At 39.4% G+C, this 19,757-nt stretch overlaps 1 protein-coding gene across 1 annotated transcript in view; it reads left to right on the plus strand.

The window, feature by feature from the left end:
* adgrb2 (adhesion G protein-coupled receptor B2) overlaps window positions 1-19,757 on the plus strand; it is a 498,704-nt gene that overhangs the window by 330,630 nt on the left and 148,317 nt on the right. Inside the window, 3 exon segments of the mRNA XM_079829044.1 lie at window positions 8,644-8,719; window positions 11,671-11,773; window positions 18,617-18,660. Coding sequence (XP_079685170.1) covers window positions 8,644-8,719; window positions 11,671-11,773; window positions 18,617-18,660 — 223 coding nt within the window.

Here is a 19,757-nt window from a genome sequence, read left to right on the forward strand (position 1 = left end):
TTATTCCAGCGTGCGGGCAGACAGGGTTGCCAAGTTTTTACAACAAATCCCGCCCAATTGCTACTCAAAACTAGCCAAAAACAAGCCCAATAGCTTTCCGGGGGGGGGGTTCTCCGAAAAAAAATTGGCATTCGAGGGGTAAAATATGTGTTATTTTGGCAGGGCTGCCTGCTAAAATTCGCATTCCTGGGTCTGTACATCACATAATTGGGGTCGCTTCAACCCGCGGACATGGGAAACAGCCCGTGGACGTTCTGTTGACATTTGACAACTAACGTTATGCGTCGCTCAGTTGCTCTGATTGGTTGTAGGTCTATCCAATTGAGGTCTTTCCTGGTTCGGTTGAAACACGCCCCATAATCACAGCCCAACGGAGCAGTATCAGACTCAAATTCTGACTAGAATTGAGTATGACGACGTCAGGCTAATATTATGCCCTTATACAAAGGTTTACTAGAATCGGTTTTGATGCTTGAATGTTCAAAAAACATAATTTTTCTCATATTTTACATGTTGCAGCACCTCTCTTCCCAGTCTGTCAGTAACACTCTGTTTAGTTCCTGTCTCTATAAAGCCATACAAAGTCCATCCGAAAAGCATAGTGTGCTCTGATTGGTTGGCTGGATCAGTGTGTTGTGATTGGTCAAGCACGTTTTCGGAAATGTCATGCCCCTGACCATAATCGCAAGTTTCAACCAAGCGGCCACCTCCCGCAGTTTCTCTTGAAACCAATACGGGACGGAAGTGACTTAAACTGCAATTCATCGACTGGCCGCTAGGGAAAGAGTCCGGAAGGGAGCAGAATCTCATTGAGCCCCATGTTAAAATGCCCAACTTTACAGCAGAAAAAAACATGTTTACAGCCTGGTACAAATTGTGGTGTACGGCTAATTTTGCCCTTCATGACAACTGTGAGGGGGGTGGATTAAAGTTCACCTTAAAGTTCTGCATAATTAAGGGCGTGGCAAATTTGAGTGACAGGTGGATAGCCATTTATCTGCTGTCTGTTAGTCATCGTGTCACCTCAGCTCCACCCACGTCCCGCCTCTTTGCCCATTTTCTATTATCCGGGAGTGACTCGCTCATCCTTACCTTACGCTTCAAAACTGCTCTTCAGAATCCTATGGGTGACGTCACGGACACTACATCCATATTTTTTTACAGTCTATGGTTTCAACACACTACTAACACAAGTCAACCAGGCAATTTTTTTTGCGTTTGCCTTGGGCGGGAGTTATTTAAATGAGGAATATTGTGACGTTCCTGGAAGAAAATGCAAGTCTACTATTAAGGTGTTTCAGGGAGTTCTTATACTGACATAGCGAATTTGTTACTTTGCAGATCTATTTCATGCTTAAACAGCAACATTACACACTAAAGCTATTGTTTGAGCTTTCCTGTAGCTCAAACAGTTGAGCATGGCGCTAGCAACTCCAAGGTCATGGGTTCGATTCCCAGGGAAAGCAAGAACTGACAAAAATGTAAAATGTGTATCTTGAATGCAATGTAAGTCGCTTTGGATAAAAGCGTCTGCCAAATGCGTAAATGTAAAGAAATTTGAAAATTTAAAAAAGCATAATACGTTTTTTTTTTTTTTTTTTTTACATAATAAGACAAAAATGTTTTCGATTATCATGTTGTTGGTAACAGTCTGTGAGTTCCACTGCCTCTCTGTATGCAGCTCCATCATTGTTATTGATGAGATCCTGTGGTGTCAGCAGTGACTCTGACTATCCCGTCAGGGTTCAGCTATTTAATGTGAACTGCCCCGGTGTCCTATTATGTTATACGACTCTCTTCTCTCGTCCCTGTGACATTTTACCGTCTTTAACATCTTTCTCCTGACTCTTTTACTTTTTCCCATCCCACTGCAAAGTTTTGGGTTTTGCAACCATATTTAAATGTGGGAATGAGTCACCTAAATCAGTGATTTACATTGGAAATCTAGCGGCAACCAAATGCAGTTCCAAAATAGTTTAAATTGATAAATATGGGAAGTGTTTCCACCACTCTAAAAAGTTGATTAGTTGCTACCAGGCCCGGTTCCAGAATCAAATCACTGTGGGTGAAATTACTGAGGGTGCTCTAGTAAAGTGCAGATCTAGGCTAAGCAACTGTCATCACTTTTACCAATATTTGGAATAGAATTTCAAAAATATTTTGCTATGAATATTTTTCTATTAATCTATTAGTCTGCCTTTATAATAATAATAAATCTTTACATTTATATAGTGCTTTTCTGGGTACTCAAAGCACTTTACATATAGATGGGGGGAATATCCTCAACCACCACCAATGTGCAGCATCCACCAGCCGTATTGTGCCAGAACGCCCACCACACACCAGCTGAATTGGTGGCGAGGAGGCCGAGTGATGAAGCCAGTCAGTATATGGGGATGATTAGGAGGCCATGATAGACAGGGGCCAATAGGCAAATTTGGCCAGGATGCCGGGGTTACACCCCTACTCTTTTTCGAAGGACATCCTGGGATATTTAATGACCACAAATAGTCAGGACCTCGGTTTAACGTTTCATCCGAAGGACGGTGCTTGTTACAGTATAGTGTCCCCATCACTATACTGGGGCATTAGGACCCACATAGACTACAGGATGAGCGCCCCCTGCTGGTCTCACTAACACCTCTTCCAGCAGCTACCTAGTTTTCCCAGGAGGTCTCCCATCCTGGTACTAACCAGGCTCAACCCTGCTAAACTTCAGTGGGGAACCAGTCTTGGGCTACAGGGTGATATGGCTGACATACATTTCTTTGTAATAGTTTCAATTTACTTGTCAACCTACACATCTCAGCATAAGCGCTCCCGATAAATTATTTGTTATTATTGTACGCGTCAACGTTCACAAACCACTGTTAATTTTAACAGAAAAGCAAGCATAATGTATGTAGGACTTGGCATGGCAGAAAGTGTGCAAAGAGCACTCCTTCTATAATCATTAAAAAGCTGTCACTCATCTTATTTCGTGGCAACCTCACAAAGTTATCACTGAAGCTGACTGCACAATGAATATCTTATGTACATAATTTATGTTATACATTTTGTATGTCATAACGAGAGGATTTGCGAGTGTGCAGAACTATGCACAGATCCATTCACCACTCAAAATGACAGTTTTATTTTCAGTGCTACCTTAAACACTTCTGATTGGACATTGCATTCAAGAAATCAACAGATGTGTTTGTGATTGGCTACATTGCTCAACGCTGCAAAAGACATTGTAAAAAGAAAACTTTGACGCTCTTTAAAGCGCAAAGACAGATACGCACTGGATCGTTTGCCAAATCTGTTTCTCCAATATGTTATTATTATGGTGAAAACTGATCCCAGAACAGCAGTTATGGGGAGCTTTTCCCTCTAAAAGAAGCAGCAGCAGTCAGTGGTTTCAGTGATTTGAGTGAGAAAATAGTGTAGCATCCCCATAGAACCGGGCCTGGTTGTTGCGTTTAATTTGTTATCCTGAATATGCATTGTTAGTGGGTACCACCTAAATTATATGGAAAGCAAGGGTTAATGAATGGGACAAATCCTAACCATAGGACTGAAAGTCTCGCCTTTCAGGTAAAAGAACAAAATATATTTTCGATAGAATTTATTCATGACAGAACACATTTGCATATGGGGACATAGTGCTGGAAAAAAAACGATGGGAGGAAAATTTTTATTTTTACTTGTGCGTTCACTCTCAAAATTTGCGTTCTCACAAGAACCTTTGCATTTGCTCGCAACACTTGCGTTCTCTTAAGAAAAGAAGATGAAGAAAAGTAGTGCGTTCCCCGAATAAATTTTGCGTGTGCTTGCAAAAGCACTGAAATGTAGTTTTTGCTCCCACCTCATATTATCTATCACCAGTTTTGCGCTTACTCTCAAAGCAAGGGGTTTTGAGAAAATGCAACATTTTGCAAGTAACTGTAAAAGCATTTAAATAAAACGTTTCCTCCCACATCATATTTTCTCTTGTCCCCTTAAGGACTCTGCACGTATTAATAAAACAACCTGTAAAATAATTGAATGACCTTAATTCAAAACAAATGGTGCTATTGCTGATTTGACATTTGCCATTTTGCCATTCAAGTAGTTAGGAGATAAATTAGTATTTTCTACATAGAAATGAGCTGCACAGCATTACCAAGATGGCCATTGAGTGTTGTTTTCTGTGTGTACTGCACAGTCAAACTCCTGTACTCCAGTAAATAACCAAATCTGTGTGTACAGTACAGAAAAGACATTAAGCGGTAGTTTGTAAAGGCATTAAGCTGCAGTTTATGCATGTGGCCTTACAGAACTGAATGCAATCAGTCAGCGGTTTGGGAAGAGACAGAGAACACGGTTGAGAGAATTGGAAGAATAAATGGGCCAATGAAAATCATAGTGATCTGCCAGCATGACAGGCACTCAATTCTCAGACTTCTAAGAAAGGGGGAAAAAAACCCGAGAGATATTCTGCCTGAGAGAATGATAACATGGGATGTGGGCAGGGAAGAGCTGGTTTGAAGACTGAAGAGAGTGCTGAATGAAATGAGAAAGAAACAAACGGACATCAAAGAAATGACCATTAATGCTAGTGTCTCGTCGAGTGTCTCAACAACTCCAGGCTAAACCATTACAGGCCTGCCTGCCCGCTGAGGACCGCCCAGCAGGAAATAAAAAAAACGTCCTGTCTCGACACACTCCCCATTCTGCCCAGTGCCATCGGAGATAAGATGGCTCCCTGGGCAGAGCTTTGTCCGGAACGGTTTTCTATAGAAAGAAGGAAAAGGTTCATCATGGCCCTTTCTCAAAATAGCTTTGTTAAAGTGATAGCTCAGAGAATAGAGGGAGAATAGAAGTCAGGCTGCATTCAGACCAGACCAACAGGGCTTGTTGTGTGATTGTCATCCATTAACTCATAGTTTAACATGCAGTCAGAACCGCTGTGGAGTTGAATGGCATTTGATTTGCTGAGGCTGATGAGAACTTCAGTATTGCAGGACGTCTTTTGACGTCCCCGTTCTCATTGAAGGGGTAATACACGCCTCCCTTTATTCATCATTTGACAGCAAACTGAGCTAAAAGAGGCCATTTTGTTTGTGTTCGGAGGATTTGGACATTGAATTATCTGTGTAACTGGCTGATGTAACTTTTAGGTTTTATTTTTAGTGCATGATGTTCCATAATAGCACTTTCATTATATGTACTTGTATAGATATTATTGTAACTATATTATATATATATATATATATATATATATATATATATATATATATGATAGAAGAACTTTGACTGAAATAACCACTCGTTACAACCGAGGTATGCAGCAAAGCATTTGTGAAGCCACAACACGCACAACCTTGAGGCGGATGGGCTACAACAGCAGAAGACCCCACCGGGTACCACTCATCTCCACTACAAATAGGAAAAAGAGGCTACAATTTGCACAAGCTCACCAAAATTGGACAGTTGAAGACTGGAAAAATGTTGCATGGTCTCGATTTCTGTTAAGACATTCAGATGGTAGAGTCAGAATTTGGCATAAACAGAATGAGAACATGGATCCATCATGCCTTGTTACCACTGTGCAGGCTGGTGGTGGTGGTGTAATGGTGTGGGGGATGTTTTCTTGGCACACTTTAGGCCCCTTAGTGCCAATTGGGCATCGTTTAAATGCCACGGCCTACCTGAGCATCGTTTCTGACCATGTCGATCCCTTTATGACCACCATGTACCTATCCTCTGATGGCTACTTCAAGCAGGATAATGCACCATGTCACAAAGCTCCAATCATTTCAAATTGGTTTCTTGAACATGATAATGAGTTCACTGTACTAAAATGGCCCCCACAGTCACCAGATCTCAACCCAATAGAGCATCTTTGGGATGTGGTGGAACAGGAGCACAAATCTCCATCAACTGCAAGATGCTATCCTATCAATATGGGCCAACATTTCTAAAGAATGCTATTATATATATATATATATATATATATATATGTGAAATGTTAAAAATAATTTTCATTTTGAAATGAAATATGTAAAACTAATGCAGAAATGTTAGTTATCTTGGCAACAAACTGAAATAAGTTAAAGTTGAATGCTTAAATTACCAAAACTGAAGAAGAAAAAAAAATCAGATTTAAAAAAATTATAATTATAAAATCAGATAATTTCTAGAACTAAAATGAAAATAGAAATAAGAATAAAAGCTCATTCAAAATTATAAAGAGAATACAATAGTATTGTAACAGAGATCCACTGGAGGTAAGCTTGATGTGAGAACCCAAGTGCAGTTTATTTACCAATGTGAACAGATACAAAAACAATGATGACCAGAATAGACTTGACCAGAATAGACTTGACCACGACGGAGAACTCACCAACAGTGGTAGGTAGCATTCAATACTCGACCAGGACGCATAGCAAACATGAGGGCTTAAATACACAAGAACTAATGAGTAAGACAAGAGACACCTGCGAACAATCAAGACAATGAACCAATGACAACATGACAGAAGATCACAAGAGGGCATGGGAATTACATGACAACCAGGAAACATGACAGTGAACATGACAAAATAAGAACATGAAACATGAACATGAAACAAACCGTGACACACTGTGACAAGTATATATTAAAATAACAATAGCACATACAGTACATGAAGAAAAACATTTTCCGATGTATTTATGAAGTGCATTTCACAATACAAATTGTGAGTATTTAAATGTGAAACATATGTAATATATGTTCTACAGTTCTAAACCATAAACGACTTTAGAGAGGTACAAACGTACAAATTATACATGCTAATGAGATCACGTTATGATACTCTGTTACAGGCGTATTCTTTTGCATCAGAGAGTATGCATATTGTGCTCAGTGATTTTAACCAGCTCTATTCAAGCTCAATTATTAAACCTTAAATTGCATAATGTCAGTGGACATTGGAACAGTGATTCAGCCATGCTTGGCTGAGTTTCTCTTCATAAAATATGCAGTAAAAGTGCCTTAGAACAGGTCTAAATGTTCGTTTTCCATCTCCGTATGAATTAGAATAGCTCTTAGGACTTCCAATGCCACGCGAAGACAATAGAGAAATGAAATGTGGACTTTAGGCTCGTTACATCACCTATTACTGTATCGCATTCACTTCCTGTCCAAAGTATGTCCTCCATAAGTGAAATATGATGGCATTCACTCAGGGACGAGTCTTTCTGGAGGCCCACAGCATTTCGAGGAGAAGAGGAATTGGATGCGAGCGAGGAGGGACGGAGAAGAAAGAGGGCCATGATAAATAGCATCTGAGAAAAGAACAGATGATGAGGTGCATGTGGAGGCAAGGCACTCGTGCAAAGGAGAGAACAAAACAAACGATATGAAAAGCACAGAGATGCAGAGATGTGTGCTGCTGAAACAAGGGTACGGAGCCAATGGGGAGGAGTGGACAGATGGCCTGGGAACAGAATCGGTTGTCATATCTCTACGAAACCCCTTTCTTTGTATTTTAAATGTCAGGCAATGCACTGTCTCTCTCTAAGAGTTTTCTTAAATGCCGTTCTTTTATATTCTGCTTTGTATTTTTGGTTCACTCAGCTGGAGCTGCTTATTAAAGTCATAAATTGGTTTCTGATGTGATAATTGTCCCTTCATATTTGAATATGAGTTTGTGGATAAATGGAATAAAAATGCTATCTGTACATACAGTAACTTTTAAAAACAGTACACCTCTTTCTGAATTAAAATGATTTAGATTCATAATCCCTCACACACACACATGCACGCACACACACACACAAACACAGCCAATTGTTTTGATGTGTACACTTCCATGTATTCAAGGTGTAAGGAAAGAATATTATAACATTTTTACTAGATTGTTGCACCAAAAGATTTATTCAGATGCATTAAATTGAAACTTAAACCAATTCAAATACAAAAAAAAGTACACGTTTTAAGATGTTTTCCATCATTTTAAAAGATTTTTCCTTCATGTTATAGTTTGACTTATTTAAAGGGATAGTTCACCCAAAAATGAAAATTAGCCCATGATTTACTCACCCTCAACTCATCCTAGTCGTATATGACATTCTTCTTTCGGAGATATATTAAAAATGTCCTGGCTCTTCCAAGCTTTATAATGGCATTGACTTGTTGTTTAATTTTTGAAGTCCGTAAAAGTCATCTATCCATCATATAACTGCTCCACACAGCTCCGGGGGAGGTATTAAAGGCCTTCTGAAGTGAAGTGATGCATTTGTGTAAGAAAAATATCCATATTTAAAACTTTATAGACTAAAATAACTAACTTCCGGCAGTCAGCGGTACGCAAGCAAGACTTATGACTAACCCTTGAACCCTTGATGCATGCAAATTGACGAACGCCGAAGCACAGAGGATAGAGCAAAACAAAACACCGGTCATGAATTAGAGTCTAAAACGGTTTTCGATATAAGAGAAGAGGGGCTTGAGTTTGTTGCCCAGCACTATCCACGAGAGGCGTCCATTGTTAACGTACTGAGCGGTTTCAAACACTGCCAGCGGGATAAATATCTTTGCGAGGGACCACAAAAGTTTCCCTTTAGGGGCTCCTAATGGACATTCAGAACATTTCAAGTAATATGTTTTAATACTTTGACCCTTTTTGTCCTGTAGAATCAGACGACACACCGTATTTTGTCATCGGAGCCGTCCTCTACCGCACCCTTGGCTTCATAATGCCCCCACCAAAGTAAGTCCAGTCCTTTAATGTTTGTGAATGCATGTGTTTGCATGTTTTAATATATTTTTGAAAGCTATTTCATGGACACTCAACATATGATTGACACCAGCTGGTAGAGACCATGGGCAATTATCAAAATGTGAACCTTCAGGGTTTGAAATTGATCCATTGAATAAAAGCGGAACAATCATTACGCCTGTTTTAATCTGTTTAGAAATGAGCTTATATGACTAAGATGCTTATTTGAAGGTCTTGACCTTGACCTTGACCTTACCCTTTATACTCTGGTCAAGAGTTCATACTACTTCATAACCGTGGTTAATCTGGTAAAGTTCGCCACCTTTTGAGGGTTCACTGAGTTGTCACGCTGTTCTCTGTACTAGTTTAAGACCAGCAGCCTAGAATGGACGTACAGTGCTATCTGTTCCTAGAATACCTCCTATTCCTGCACTATCTGTTAATCCCATGATCCAGGCCATGGATATCCTAATGTTGTGCCCAGGGATGTGGCTCTTAAAACCTCAAATTAGCCACATTATACAGCTTAAATGCTGTATCAGCCCTGTTTTAGCAAACTGACTATTCTCACTCTGTTCTCACAGAGATTGAGAACATTATCCACTAGACGTAAAAGGTGCAAGGTGAATAAGCCACAAGTGCTTAACAATTTATTTTGAATAGTGGTTTTCAATTTTGAATTAAATTCTATTTGATGTATTTTTCTGTGTTATCAATTGATTTATCAATTATCAATTAATGATCAATTAAATGGTGCCATTAAATTTCTCAGGGCCTTCAATTCACTATCGTTATATCTAGTGTCAATAAACCTTTATTTTTTTTATTTTTTTTATGCAGGGTTGTTATTTTATTTATTTATTTATTTATTTGTTTGTTTGTTTGTTTACACGTTTTTTTAATTTAATTTAATTTAATTTAAAAAATATATATATTTATTTCTTTTTATTTATCTTTATTTTTTATTATTATTTTTTATTTTATTTATTGTATTTTGTGTATAAGGTTTTTCCAATTATATTACTTTTATTTTGGTCTTTAAAATTAACATTTCTTATTCATCAAAGTAAAAAGATGCATTGTGACTAACTATTACTAAAACTATAATAAAAAAAAGTTAAAAAAAATAATATATATATATATGCAATTGAGGGAAATATGACAAAATACAAAACAAAAAAAATACGGAGCTCAGGGGCTACATATATTTTGTTCATATTTATACAGTCATGCATCATCACTTTGAGTGTGGACATAAAGGGTACCTATGGAAAATAATCACGCAGTTCACGGTTAGGACAAGTGTAAGGCTTCATTTTTATACATTTCGGTTAACTGTGTTGCCTTTGCCCTTAGTCTAGCCACTTCTGAGAGCCTCTCTGTATTGAAAGCGAGGAGATAAGTGTAATTAGGCAGATTCGTGCTGCTGACACTGGGGGGCATGTCTTGTCTCCTGCTCAAGCCCTGCTGGGGTCTGTAGTTCACTGTCCAAAATCACTAAGCATGTCAGAGCTCTCAACCCTGATGAGGAACACAAGAGAGTGGCGACAACCGCTGCTTGTGTTTGCTTCTGTCTCTCTCTATTGTGAGCTGTGTTTGTGGCCCTGGTATCCAGGTCATTGCTCCTCACTGTGGTTGATTGTGACGGGGCTTGTTGAATATGTATGGGATCAGGGCTATTTGTTTGTTTTTAGTCTGCTTTTGCTTTGTGTCTCATTAATTTTCTGCGCAGAAGACACATCCTTGCTCCCACTGCCCCAGGGGGAACTAACCTGCCCGATTTGTTTGTGACAGAATGTAACTCCATGTGACCCAACTCCCACGGATACACGAGTTTTATCTATCTCCATAACACACACACACACACACACACTTACACACACACCAAAACGATGGATTTGTTTAGCGCAGCATGGTCCAACGTAGCTCTGCCATGGATTTAAAACACATTATTACACACATTTACTCAGCCATTGTCTCATGCTCTGTCGTTGAATACCATCCAGGGTTGTGCACCGTTCAGAATTCAGTTGAATCAAATTGAATTGAGATAGTATAGAGCATGCAGAATTGTATTTAGAATTTAAGTTAAGTAGAGTAAGTTTGGGTCAATTTGAAAAATAAATCGAAAATACAGGTTAACCTAGGATACATTTTTTTTTTTTTGACAATTTCTTATTTAGGGTCATGAACATGCCTGCGAAGTTTTGACACTCAGAGTTGTTGTGGAATGAGTGTACAAAATGTCTGATGATTTTGATGTTTGCGGGTCAATTCGAGCAGCTGCATAGACCCCAAATTTTAAAATAAAAAATGATGGGACCCACTTTATATTAGATGGCCTTAACTACTATGTACTAACATTTAAAATAATAATTTGATACAATACACTGTACTTATATTTAAAAAATACCTGCATGCAATTACATCTGTAATTAATTTCTGTAATTACATTTATGATTACACTGTTGACACTTCCCTTACACCTAACCCTGCCTTTAAACTGTTTTGCAATACAATATGAACACATTCATAGTACATTGTACTTGTTTTTTGATGTGAGTACAGAGTAGTTAAGGCCACCTAATATAAAGTGGGACCAAATTGTGTATTTTTTTATGTCAGTTTCTCAACTACCCTCTGAGGGTATTTAAATATACATTTATGCCTCTATATTTTACTTAATACATCAACAACAAAGTAGTTTAGAGAAATATGTCCAATCAGTGTAGAAATCCAATCAGTTTCTGTAGTTGGGAATAATTATGCAGAATTAGTTAAAATGTATGATGTAATTATGTTTTGCTACAAAATGTTTACATTTGTAACTTATAAACATCCTCTGTTGCGAATGTTGCCCAACACTGATCCCTATCGATAGATGTGAAATGGAGTGTGACGTTGGTTTAGGATCTAATTCGCTCAATGTTCCTTCCTTCCAGAGATCCATTCGTGATCAGCTCAAAGATTCTGACAGTGACGGTGCGTCCTTTACCGACACCAACCGAGCCCTTGGTATCAGTGGAACTTGCACCTTTGCTGAATGTAAGTATCTTATGCTTATTATTCATATTTTAACAGACATTAATATTAAATGCCCCACCTCTGCAAACTAATGAATATTGCATCATAGTATATTTTCGCTGTACCTTGTGTTAACCATACTGTATCACACTGACGCCCTTAAGTTTGGGGTTGGTTAACATTTTCTAAGTCTCCTATCTATACTGAATCTAATCTAATCTATACTCCTATCTATGTTGAATCTAATCTAATCTAATCTATACCAAGGCTGTATTTATTTTTTTATTTTTTAAAAAAGCCATCCGAAATAATAAACTAAGGGCAATGTAGTATTGTCAAAAATATAGATTTTTATAAATATAAACTTTACTCGTTCCCGCAGATTTTGTGCTCACAGCCAAAGTGTGCGCACATAAAGCTGACTCTCAGTATTAAATTGAGTACTTTATCGCTGCTTTTTGCGCTTAAACCGTCAAATACACACAAAATAATGTCAAAATGCTGGGCTTGGCGAGTATTCACGTAAGCACAGTCAGTTATGTTTTAAGTGAACGTACACAGTTGAGACAGAGAACGCGTGTGTAACAGTTTAATAGATCCGTGCGTCATCTTAAAGTGACAGCAGAATTATGAGCTAAATTATGAGATATAATGGTATCGATGTCAAAATTGGTGCCAGTGAAAATGGTGAGTGGCTAGTAACTTTGGAAAACAAAGTTAATGTCATATATGATGAACCATAATTCTGTATTTATATAAGTTTTAATATTTCCCAGTTTTGGTGTAACTGTACCAGTTCTTATGACCTATAACAAAGCAGTGAAGTGAAGTAGTGACCCATACTTTTATGCTCTGCATTTAACCCATCCAAGAGAACATACACAGTAGGAAACAACCACTGTGAACATACATCCAGAGCAGTGGGCAGCCATATTGCTGCAGCGCCCGGGGAGCAGTTGGGGGTTCGGTGCCTTACTCAAGGCACCTCAGTGCCTTGTTTGATGCCTTACCTTGCTCGATGCCACCTCGGGTTATCTTCTTAACCCGCACCGGTTCGTGGGCGGGGGGGTTGACGGAAGTGGGGGGGTGTGTACTTTTATTTACTTTTGTTTTATACAAAATATTCAATCAACTATCACAAACTATGCATCATTTGAAAGCTAAAACACTCAAGATTCATGTTCTGAACTTGTTTTTGCAATAAATACACCAGAGAGGAAAGGGTTAAATGAAACGCTAAAGGACCGTCCATGTAAACATTAGCAAAATATCAGCGTTACTCATCTTTCATCTCCTGTCGTTCAGATCAGATCGGACGAATCCAATAAACACCCGCATACATCTCTGTGTAAGAGTCCATTCTTCAAAATGCATCCCACTTTTTAATCCAAAACAACGAAAAAATAGGAAAAAAACTAAAAATCCTCCGTTGTTTGCAAGAGAGTTTTGAGTTAGCGTGATCAATCATGTCCATTTTCAATGAAATATCGATTCTATTCCGTGTCTGGCAAACTCCCCCTGCTAGAATAGCTTCTCCCACGTGCAATGGTTCAACCCTCGTCTCTCTCCTTCAATCAGAGACTCTTCTGGGATGCATCATATAGAGGAAGTGCCTTACAGGCTTGGTGAGCTGTCAATCATTGCGCCCATGGTTTTCGTTGGATAAAGGCACTCGGTGCCCAGCCAATGCCTTTCCAACAAAGGTTTGATTGATGGACTTAGTAACCAATCAAAAGGCATTATCTTGCGCAGTTTGCGTAAGTAGGCTTTGGTGAATACTGTTTGTGCGCTGGCTGCGCGTTCTCCATGGCGCAACTGCAGTGGAGCGCGCAGTCTCTCACTGACGCTTCCCATCAGCTAAATGAGTTTTTTACACTTTGTAATCTCTGTAAATAGTTGCTTTAGTTTTTCAGTAACTGTTTATCCATTATAATTAGTAGTATATTGCAGTTTATTGCAGATTTATTTGAATGAAAAACTACTCTTTACAATAGCAAATGTTCTGAAATAAATGGCCTTTTTGAAATGACGCCTAGACTTTTCTTGACATAAAAGCTCACAGAAGCTACATTACTGAGAGAATCATCCTCATATTTGAATCATGACATGATTAGACATTCAGTTTTATATTTAAGTTATTTTCAGGCTCTTAACATTAAATTATAATATTTTTTTCACCTAAGTGAAAACAAAAAACAAAAAACGTGAGTCACTTACATGTATATTTACATGTATATTACTCTGTTCCCATATTACTTTGAGTTATTATGACTCTTGGGTAGCAATATTTCAAGTGTCTAGTTTAAAATAAGACCAGGTTTATGAATATAGACCATAGGGTTTAAGAGCTGCAGACATTTTCATTTGGGTATATCGTTTTCAAAGAATTCCTAAAAAATGGGGCGCTTGTTAAGAGGTTATTGGGTTATTGAGGGTGGAAGAAACACACACACACACAGAGCAGGGGGCAGCCATATTGCTGCGGCACCCAGGGAGCAGTTTGGGGTTCGGTGCCTTGCTCAAGGGACTCACCTAAGTCGTGGTATGGAAGAGGGTGCTTGTTATTCACTCCCCCCACCGACAATTCCTGCCAGACCTGAGACTCGAACCCGCAACCTTTTACCCGCAAAAGTTACAAGCCCAACTCTCTAACCATTAGGCCACGACTGCCCCATGCACAATCACTCATGCTGACAAATTGCCTCTGCAATGTTGTGAGCACAAACTTCTAGCACAGTGAGTCTATTTGACCACCTTAATCAGGCAGGAAATATAGTTCTGTTAGGATGACCCTCTATTAATAATCCTCTGTTATGAATAGTACATCTTTAACAAGCCCTAAATACACAGGACATAAAGTACTACACATAAAGGCTCTCAATATTTTATATGGGGAAAAAAAAATGTAATAAAAATATACCCGCAAGGATTTATGCAAAATGTGAAACCTGCAGATTGGATTGTGCATCAGTGCAGATATCAGCTTGCAGAGAACACTGCCATTGTGATGTTCCCCGAGTCGCCATGGCAACCTTTACCTGCTATCTCCTCCATAGAAGCGTGAGTTTTGGGAATGCGAGAGTGGACGTGATTCATTAATGTTTTCTATGCACACGTCCCTAGTCATTCTGAGGTCATGCCCCGCTCAGCCGTGGTCCTGGGTGAGCCCCATCTGCGTACGAAAGACCTTGGCAGGGGTCGGTGTCCAGATTGTGCAGCGGTGCCCTGGCCACAGATGTTTGGAACATAGAGGGGGGAATGTGAGCCTGTGTGTTGGGACTTGTCCTCTCTATGTGGACAGCTGCTCTGAGCCATCCTGACCCCCAGGGGCTTCTGGGAAATGGAGGCGGTGCACTCCAGCTGTGTCATTGGCTGGCGCTCCTCCCCATTCATAAGCCGTAACACGGGTGTACTGACGTCTATGCCAGTTATTGATCGCCGATGTCCAGAAGCATCCGGCCATCAGTCATTTGAGAGTCAAATTGAAATGATGTATTCAACGGCATGTTTTGTTTACCACCTGCGATGACAAAAATGCTCCGTTCATTTGTTCTCATTATGAATGAGAGTACGAAAGCCATCTGTTTGTGTTTCTGATAAGTACATTCGAGCCAGACGAATGGCATGAGTCCATACTGGACACTTAAAACTTGCCTTAGCAGACCTTTTACAATGATCGAACAGCTGTGCGAGTGTTTCTGGGCTGATGCTGTCCTGAAAGCCACTACGGAGGGGACTGTGACCAATCTGCCATTCAAACACTTATTCCTTTGTGTCAGCTGTCAACATGTGACTCAATGCTTTGATCCATTCCAGTATGTGGCGTTGCTTAACCACTTGGGGGCAATGAAATGTTTGAAACAGTGCTATTCGAGTGCGTGTATCTTGCTGAACCTGGCCTCATTTAAGGGAATACAACCTCACTGATAACATTACATAATTGCCCTCCAATTCTGGCAGCCGTAACTGGAGTCTGTTATACCCCTGGAGATCAGAGGTGATCATTGTTCAGGTCATAAGATCCCATTTGGGATTCCTCCTCCTAAAAGACATAATAGGCATAACTTGAGCAGAGACAGATTAGTCAATTATACTAGTGGATTCGCGGATGAATCGAAAATGAGCTGTTCATCCAGCTATGCACCACTGAAGCCAAAGTTGAGGGCATCATCCCAGACTCTTACGATTCATCTGGAGTCTACACTCAGGGCTCAGGATTTGAGCGAGTTCGACAAGGGCCAAATTGCGATGGCTAGATGACTGGGTCAGAGCATCTCTAAAACTGCAGCTCTTGTGGGGTGTTCCCGGTCTGCAGTGGTCAGTATCTATCAAAAGTGGACAAGGTCATGGGTGGCCATGGCTCACTGATGCACGTGAGGAGCAAAGGATGGCCTGTGTGGTCCGATCAAAAAAACAGGCTACTGTAGCTCATATTGCTCAAGAAGTTAATGCTGGTTCTGATAGAAATGGTTCAGAATACACAGTGCATCACAGTTTGTTGCGTATGGGGCTGCATAGCCACAGACCAGCCAAGGTGCCCATGCTGACCCCTGTCAGCGCCACCAGTGGGCATGTGAGCTTCAGAACTGGACCACAGACCAATGGAAGACGTGGCCTGGTCTGATGAATCACGTTTTTTATTACATCACGTGGATGGCCGGGTGCGTGTGCGTTGCTTACCTGGGAAACACATGGCACCAGGATGCATTATGGGAAGAAGGCAAGTCGGCGGAGGCAGTGTGATGATTTGGGCAATGTTCTGCTGGGAAACCTTGGGTCCTGCCATCCATGTGGATGTTACTTTGACACGTACCACCAACCTAAGCATTGTTGCAGACCATGTATAGTCTTTCATGGAAACGGTATTCCCTGGTGGATGTGGCCTCTTTCAGCAGGATAATGCGCCCTGCCTCAAAGTAAAAATGGTTCAGGAGTGGTTTGAGGAGCACAACAATGAGTTTGAGGTGTTGATTGGCCTCCAAATACCCCAGATCTCAATCCAATCGAGCATCTGTGGGATGTGCTGAACAAACAAGTATTTTATATATATGCGCGGGGCACAACCTAACGTGGGGTTAGAACACGCATGGTTTTACACTTTCCACACGTGCCAGAATGACGAAACTCAGTGTATTTACTAGCTGCCATATCAACATTATTTTGAGAAAAAATTGCGCCAAAATTAAAAAATCGTTGGAAGATATTACTGAATGTTTATTCCTAACCATAGCGAAAGTTTATTTCTTACCTAAGTTAATTTTTCATCTCTATTTTTTGTGTTTATTTAAAATAAGATATATCTGATATTATTATAATCTTATATCTGTTATTTAACAGTTGAGATCGCTCTTTAATGCTGATCTAACCAGCAGAAGACACGAGCAGCGGTTTAAATCCCAGTTGTGCAGGTGGGGTGTGTTGTAACACTGCGTTACAATGAGCCCCTATTAGAAATATGCCATTATATTCTATACTTGTATGAATTTTTTTGAGAAACCATGAAAAAAAATTATTTGTTATTATGTTGTTTTGAATTATGCTGTTTAGCAGTATTTAGCGATGTGTTTGTTGTCAAACTCAAAAATGAGTAAATTTTTTTATTATAAAAAAATGCCATTATTTTATTAAAAAAAAGTTAATAGTTGTATTTTATTTTATTGGATATTTTTTGGATTATGTCAGGTAACATTTTAAGCTGTCATTTGCTAATGTTACAATGTGCCCCCTAACATGTTACAATGTACCCCACCTATGGGGCATGTTGTCACATTTCACTTCCATTCTTTCAGGGTAAACCAAGAAAAAAGTATACACTGTATTAATTAAACAAAACCACATAATTGTACCAGACATGTGTGACATTAATGTGGGATAAAATAAATACTCTCAACCCCAAGTGGATTTGCACAAACGGACACAGTCAAAAAGCATTAGGTTGTGCCCCGCTCTCTCCTATATAAATATATATATATATATATATATATAACATTATTTTGGTTGAATTTGAGGTTTTCACAAAAATGTGTTCATTAAGCCCTCGTCTAGAGATCCCAGTGCTCATGCTGATGTAAACCAAACAATCTTACTCTTGCTGACTGACAGATCTGAAACGCGTACAAAGATGCCTCAGACAGCGTGTGATCTCGAAACACACACAGAATTACAGTATTTCAAAATCTGTAGTGGCGAGAATTCAGGCAAACATTATCTGTTATGTCTTAAATTAACGTTTTGGTTAACCTTTGTGGAAAAACATTAGATCCGTGTTTATCAAACAATTAGGGTATCATGGAGAAAAAAGGCTGAAAATATATTTTTCCTTTATATATGGTTTTGATTTGGTCTGTGTCAAATTTGGTGTTATTACCAGGGATTTTAAGTTATTGTTGCTAGGTGATTTTGTTTTGGAACCTTCTGAAAATTTTAACTCAATTTTTCTAAAAATATTACTTTGTTGACATCATTTGATTTTTTTTTTTTAATTATAAATGTTATTTATTTATTTGATTTTCATTTATTTATTCATTTGTTTATTCGTTTATTCATTCATTCTATTCATTTATTAGTTTTTTAAAAATTGCCTGGACACTGAAACTGGGTCTGTATGTGGATGAATGTCCTCTATATGAAACGACATATGTTTCAAATAAACCCCAATAATTGTTTGTTTACAGATGCCACCTGGTTTGATATGTGAATTGCATTGATTTATATAGCAACATATGTTCTCCTTCCCTTCACAGACACAAATGTATTCATTATTTATACTATTTTCCTCTCATGCTGTACTGCCATGCAACACATATTTCTTTGGTCTTGTTTTGGAGTCATTCTGAACCCTTTATGTCTTTTTTCTCCTCAAAGGGCACAACAGATCCTCAGTGTGTTGTCTGGGACTACGGAAACCCGTAAGTCTTCCATCTGCAACCCCCCAACACACACGACTGTCACTGACATATTTTAGATCTCATATTATATTTATTCAACCCAGTTGAGAGCATATTGACTTCATTGTTTGTATTTGCAGACTCATTAACAATCAGAAGTCTTTGACACTACGTTAATTGAATTAGTGAGCTGAAATAAGCGCACCATTCTTCTCACCTCAAGCGTCAAAGTGATATTTTGGCACCCAATTCCCAGTTTTCTAAACACAATGGCTTCAATCTCATGATTTGATTGTCTTGTGATGTGATCGCATCCAAAAAAACTGTCAGTCGTCACGACGTCAGCTTTATTACCGCATTGTCTTCAAAAATCTAAACAATGTTGCTTTTCCTAAGGGATCTCTTGTCATGAAATGACACATGCTGTGTCCTAGTTCACTCTGTAGTTCCCTAATACCCCTTTTCCACCAGCATGAACCGGGTGCTAGTTCAGAGCTAGTGCTAGTGCCGGTTCGGAGTTGGTTCGACTGACGAGCCTTCTAAGAACCGGGTTTGCCTTTCCACAGGCTAGAGAGCCACCACAGAGCCAGGTCTTTGTCTTGTTGGTCACGGTAACCCCACCCCCAGCCCCTGATGCAAGCGGTTCTTACTTCTAGACCAGGGGTGTCCAAAGTCTGGTCCGCGGGCCAAATGTGGCCCGGCAGACCTAGATTTTAGGCAAGGGAAACAGCTCCCAAAGCGGAACGAAACAGCGCTACTTGTGCTCTGCGCAACTTCCAAGCTCTGACTCTGAACAAATGTGTTTACCTGCTGAGTGTCTTGATCACGCACCCACTAAACAGCCCGTGAGAAGAGTTCCGAGATCGCGCAGAGGTCTCCGGTACGAGCTGCGAATCTCTCTGTGATTTGATTTCATTTAAATCCAGTTAAACAGCACTGACTTAATCAACAACACTAACGTGCAAATCAGCTGAGCCGATTCAGTTAAAATACTTTTTTCAAACAACAATTCACCAACATTTATCATGGATTTACTGTGGTAACACTACCTAATTTCTCAGAAATGTAGGTTAATATCTACTTTTAATGTAGACATGTAGCCTATTAAATGAGTAATA

The sequence above is a fragment of the Gobio gobio genome (assembly GCF_949357685.1).
Source record: "Gobio gobio genome assembly, chromosome: 11".
Lineage (NCBI taxonomy): Eukaryota > Metazoa > Chordata > Actinopteri > Cypriniformes > Gobionidae > Gobio > Gobio gobio.